Source organism: Aquarana catesbeiana, linkage group LG02, assembly GCF_042186555.1.
Source record: "Aquarana catesbeiana isolate 2022-GZ linkage group LG02, ASM4218655v1, whole genome shotgun sequence".
In the NCBI taxonomy this organism is placed as follows: Eukaryota; Metazoa; Chordata; class Amphibia; order Anura; family Ranidae; genus Aquarana; species Aquarana catesbeiana.
The window spans coordinates 460,951,577-460,956,871 of record NC_133325.1 but is presented as its reverse complement, the minus strand read 5'-3'; the positions used below and the strand labels follow the sequence as shown (position 1 = coordinate 460,956,871).

At 39.8% G+C, this 5,295-nt stretch overlaps 1 protein-coding gene across 1 annotated transcript; it reads right to left on the bottom strand.

Annotated features, from left to right (window-relative positions):
* Positions 1-241: 241 nt before the first annotated feature.
* TSHB (thyroid stimulating hormone subunit beta) lies at positions 242-4,713 on the bottom strand. Its single transcript, XM_073617980.1, has 2 exons — positions 4,234-4,713; positions 242-984 (listed from the first exon to the last, which is right to left on the bottom strand). Exons 1-2 carry the CDS (start codon positions 4,438-4,440, stop codon positions 700-702), a joined length of 492 nt encoding a protein of 163 aa, XP_073474081.1. The 5' UTR covers positions 4,441-4,713; the 3' UTR covers positions 242-699.
* Between the last annotated feature and the right edge of the window lie 582 nt (positions 4,714-5,295).

Sequence of the window (5,295 nt, the reverse complement as noted above, 5' to 3'; positions counted from 1 at the left end):
GCTCTAATACTGGAGATGGGTTACTGGCCAGATCACCAGGTGAAAACAGAGGGTAAAAAAGCCTACACAATGAAACGCATGCATCCGCCACATCTAATGATTGGTAAGCTGCAATATATTACACTTTTGGTTTATGGTTTAATACCGCTTTAAGGCTGGATTTATGGTCAGTAGTCAGAGAAAGCTCATGGAAATATGCATATATTCCTGAAATTGTAAAAACACATTTGGAGACATGCAGTTTGATTATAGATATTGATTTTAGTTCAATTTTCTGCAGTAAAAGGAACGTTAAAACAGTATATTTTATCTAATTTTTTTAAACAGTGAAACTGTATAACTAATTAAAATATATTTCAAACTTATCTGCTTCTCTAAACAAATGCAAACCTGGATATATTTTTTTGAAATCTGTTAAAGTAAACCTGTATAAACCAGCAAGAATATGCAATGGCAGGAACCATTAGCTGTTGACACATATCCTGAAGTTCTTGAACCTAGGGTGCTCCAAAAATGCAGATGCTGAAATTGCTGCGAGTTGATCTGGAACACAGCTTGTAAAGATGGGTCTCTGTATATGGCCCAGATGTGGGGACTTCCTGGAGCTACATTTGGCAAGCAGAGGGTATGTTAAGGCACTTCATGGCATCTGCTGTTGCAGAGACATGCTGGATTATGCAGTGTTCCATTACAACAGGTTTACTTAAATTTATGGCCAATGAATTTTTTGGCATAATTGTAGAAGAAATCCTTTGGCTTCCTTGGCTTTGTACAGTAATTAGACTCAATACTATCCTGTACACAGTCAATATAGCCTGTGTTACATTTGTCACACCTACAACTCAGTGCTACAGGATAGGTATAGTGTGGATTGACATGCACTGGGCAACTGGGAATTGAAACCGTCTTGAGAATGTAGTCATTGTATGTACAGATGTTCTGATTCAGTTTGGCCTCCGGTAAATTTCCCTTCATATTAGGATCCTGTGAAGGAAATTAAAGCAAGTATTACTGGCAAAAGGTGCATTGAGCTTAGTTCTTTATTGTTCTTTTATAAGAATTATATTAGCAAATGAAATATTTATGTTTTTTTTAATACGTTTAAAAAAAGGCAGGCAACTTACTGCAGTTCTCAATGGAAAAGATCATTTCTCAAAAGAAAAAACGACCACTAATGTATAACTATAGATATAAGCTTATGCAAGTTGAAGTGGTTGTAAACTCAGACATGAAATATGAACAAAGCATATCTTTCTATAGCGTGTACTTGTCTCAATTAAGAGCAGTAAGGCTGGCCATACGCAGTTCGAATCTCGGCTGGTTTAGCAGGTCAATCAACTTGGGTACAACCAGCCTGCCGGATTCTCTTACGATTATCGCTAGCAGCTGCTATAGCCGCTAGTGATAATCGCTGTCTTCTTCCGGTGGGGGCAGCTTCCAAGGACATGTTGTCAATTAGGGGCTGCAGCCAATCAAATCGGTATATTCTGACAGCAGGGGGGGGGCATTCCTCCATGCACCTCACTTGTATGAATGGAGGAATCTGTTTTTCATTCAGCCCACTGGATGTTAACAAGCGGCATTTTACTTTATATTGGTATTTTAATTCTATCGCTGCAATACTGTCTATAAAAGCTGTTGAATAAACGACTACACTATGATACCTTATTTCTTTGTTTGATGGTATCATTTGGAGGTGAGAGCGGCTGTTTGTCTCCCTACAAGAAGTCAGAGCTGGAGATCCCTGCAGAAGATGCATTCTATGATACAAGGATTCATCCATTCATTCCTGCAGAGTGTGTTTGGCTGTGTATTAAATGGCAGCACATTCACACGTGGTGAATTTGCACTGCATGTGGGGGGACAGAGTGGAGCACTAATATCAAATACTTTTTCTGGCATGGGTGTTTACTTTCACTATTCTATATAGTGGTTTTCAAAGAATTACTACACTATAAGTGTATTTTTATTTTCTATGGTCACATCACATACATTTTGAGGAGACTATACCATTTGATACCATAGGAGGGAGGTCGTTGAGGAGTACATTTGTTTACAAATTGCACAATGTGTGTTAGCTGTTCTCTTAAAGTGTTACTAAACCCATAACAGTAAAATCAGTCTGTATATGCAGTAAAGTATGCTTGTTATACTCACTGTGGAACCTAAGTGGTTAATCCTTTGCATTGTGTATAAAGGCTATTTGATCCTGTCTCTCTGATCCCCCTCCTCTTCCACTGTCTCCAAAAAATAACCTGATATTTACAGAGCCATGGGACAGGCTGCACATGCTCAGTTTGGTGTGTATTGCTGGAGAGTTGTATTTTTGGGGGGGAAGGGTGTATGAGATCAGCACTGTCCGAACAGAGGATCAGGGGAGAATGAAAACTCCTCCTACAAGCTTTACTAGGAACTGATACAAGTCACAAGACTGCTCTATATTGCTGATAAGAAAAGGTAGTTAGCAGTTTATATGTACTAACATAATTGCATTTCTGTGTACTGTGGGAGACCAGGGTCCTGGGTTTATTAACACTTTAAGTGAGACAGCACCTGCATTTGGTGAGCTGCCATTTTTCCTGATCAATACTTCTGAAGGAGCAATATAACATTTTTGTTTATATGGACTTTTGCACTTAAGGACTTTGTTAGGGAGCGCTGCAATCTTTTTTGATTCCTAAAATGAAAGGCATTTTTTAAGATGATGCAGTGTGTTGCTGCAATAAAAATGAGTACACAAACTGTAATATGGGGCAGCATCGTGGCTAAGTGGTTAGCACTTCCACCTAGCAGCACTAGGGTTATTGGTTCAAATCCCGCGGCACTACCTGCACAGAGTTTTCATGTTCTCCGTGTGCCTGCTTGGGTTTCCTCCCACTCTAAAGACTTGCTGGTACGTTAATTGGCTTCTGTCTAATTTGGCCCTAGTATATGTATGGATGTGAGTAAAGCCTCGTACACACGATCGGATTTTTGTCCGGGAATTGTGTGATGACAGACTGTTTGCCTAAAATCTGACCTTTAGTACGCTCCATCAGACAATTGTTGGCCAACTTTCCGCCAACAAATGTTGGATGGCAGTCTAGTAAATTTTCGTCGGACAACAGTCTGTTGTCAGATTTTTCTACCGTGTGTACACAAGTCCGTCACACAAAAGTCCAAAGTACAAACATGCATGTTCAGAATCAACCGCTCACCAAACACGACATTAGCAGAAGGTGCCCAAAGGGTGGCGCTCAAGAGCTGAAATTCCACGTAGTACGTCACTACGTTCATGTTTGTTGGCCGACAATTGTGTACCATTAGTATGCAAGACAAGTTCACGGCACACGCCCTTCGGACAAAAGTCTGGCGCTTTGTCTGCGGAAAATCCGATCGTGTGTACGAGGCTTTAGGGACCTTAGATTGTAAGCTCCTTGAGGGCAGGGACTAATGTGAATGTATAATATATGTAAAGCACTGTGTAAATTGACAGCGCTATATAAGTGTTGTTCCACTGGGCAATTTTTACCAAACTATACCTGCTTTAGCTGTAACTTGTTAAAAAAGCACCTTCCTATGGCTTTTTATGTCTGCTGTGACTGTTATTTCTGTAGGTCAAAGCGGGTTTAGTAGTACTTTTTTATCTGAATTTATTCAGATTGGGGTGTTGCTGCAGTATTTAAGCCAAGCTTATTGTACAGGAAATCAATTCCACAGCAAAATATGCACTGCCAGAGTATACTGTCTCTTAATGGTATGTCCCAAGCCTGTAAAGGAGTTTTAAAGGTGGTGTTTTTTCAATGGCACCCTAAAAACTACATGAAAAAAAAATCCTCTTGCCACTGCATTTTTCTTTTCTTTTATTATGGCACTCATACAATGCAGTGCCTGCCTCTATGTCTTTTGTTTGACAATAGTTTGCTTATTAGCCCTACAAATGACAAGAATTGAATAACAAGATTTACCCCCTTGATCTCAATGGAGTTCTCTGGAAAGTTAGCAACTTTGAATTTTGAGCAAGATTTGTACAACTGTTCTGGCAGATTTGCTTATCCCTGCTGGCAACCAGGGCAAGGATGAGAATGATAGATCATGATTTTTAGCACACTAGAACTACACCCCCAAGCATTTGGCAGCCAGTATATCTAATCTCCCTCTGGTTTGCAGTCGGAGGTTTTTTTTTTTTTGGGGGGGGGGGGGTTGCCATACATACAGATATTAAAATGGTCAGTCTAACATGACAGACAGTACCTTAGTTGAGCAGTATCCAGAGCATATTGTTGTGTTGATGGCAATGCAGTGACTACACTCTTCCATCTCCACGTACATGGTATATTCAGTCAGCATACATAGAAAAGTAGCATGCCCATAAGCAAAGCAAAGCAGAAAGGACACCATGAATATAGATGTCATCCTAGAGATAAGACAAAAGTGTAGTTGAAATAATTTCACAAGCATAAGATAATGTAACCAATAAGATTATTAGTCACTCAACATTGCTTTTAGTGCAGGGGTAGGCAAACTTTAAGAGGTGGAGATCTACCTGAACAACATCAAAGATCACCAGGGTTCAACACCCTTTTTTTAATAGAAATTAGCATTAACTAAATAGTAAGGACAACTTAGAAAAATATAATAAAACAAATGACAATGTAAAAAATATAAAGTTAGCCTACTTTAAAAGTATCAGTCAGTAGAACAGTGGACATGTCAGTAGGGCAGAGGTTGGTGTCAGTAGGGCAGTGGACAGTGTCAGTAGTATTTTATTCTTTTATTTTGTACAATTTTATTTTAGCAGCCCTGTTGGGGGCGGGGAGGGGGGGTTGGTGTAATTTTAGGGGTTTAAACAGATCCCTGATGTCTCACCTTTGAGACAGAAAAAAGGAGATTGAGGACTCAGTCCTCATGTCTACAGCCTCAGCTGCACAGAAAGAGAAAGAGCTCTGCATAGTATTCCTAATCATTCCCAAACTGAAGCATAGTAGACACAGTTTACTATGCTTCAGTTATGAATGAGCACAGTGAGCGATTGAAACCCATCACTCTCTGGGGGAGATTTACTAAAACTGGCGCACTAAGAATTTGGTGCAGGTTTGCATGATAGCCAATCAGCTTCTAATTTCAGATTGTTCAAATATGTTTTGACAAAAAAAACCTGGAAGCGGATTGGTTTCTATGCAGAGCTACACCAGATTTTGCACGCTCCATTTTTAGTAAATCCCCCCACTGTGTTCATTCAGAAAAGGAGGGGGATGGTAACTTACAAATTTACCATCCACTTCTCCAGCTCTCTATCCTGAAACAATCTCCCTT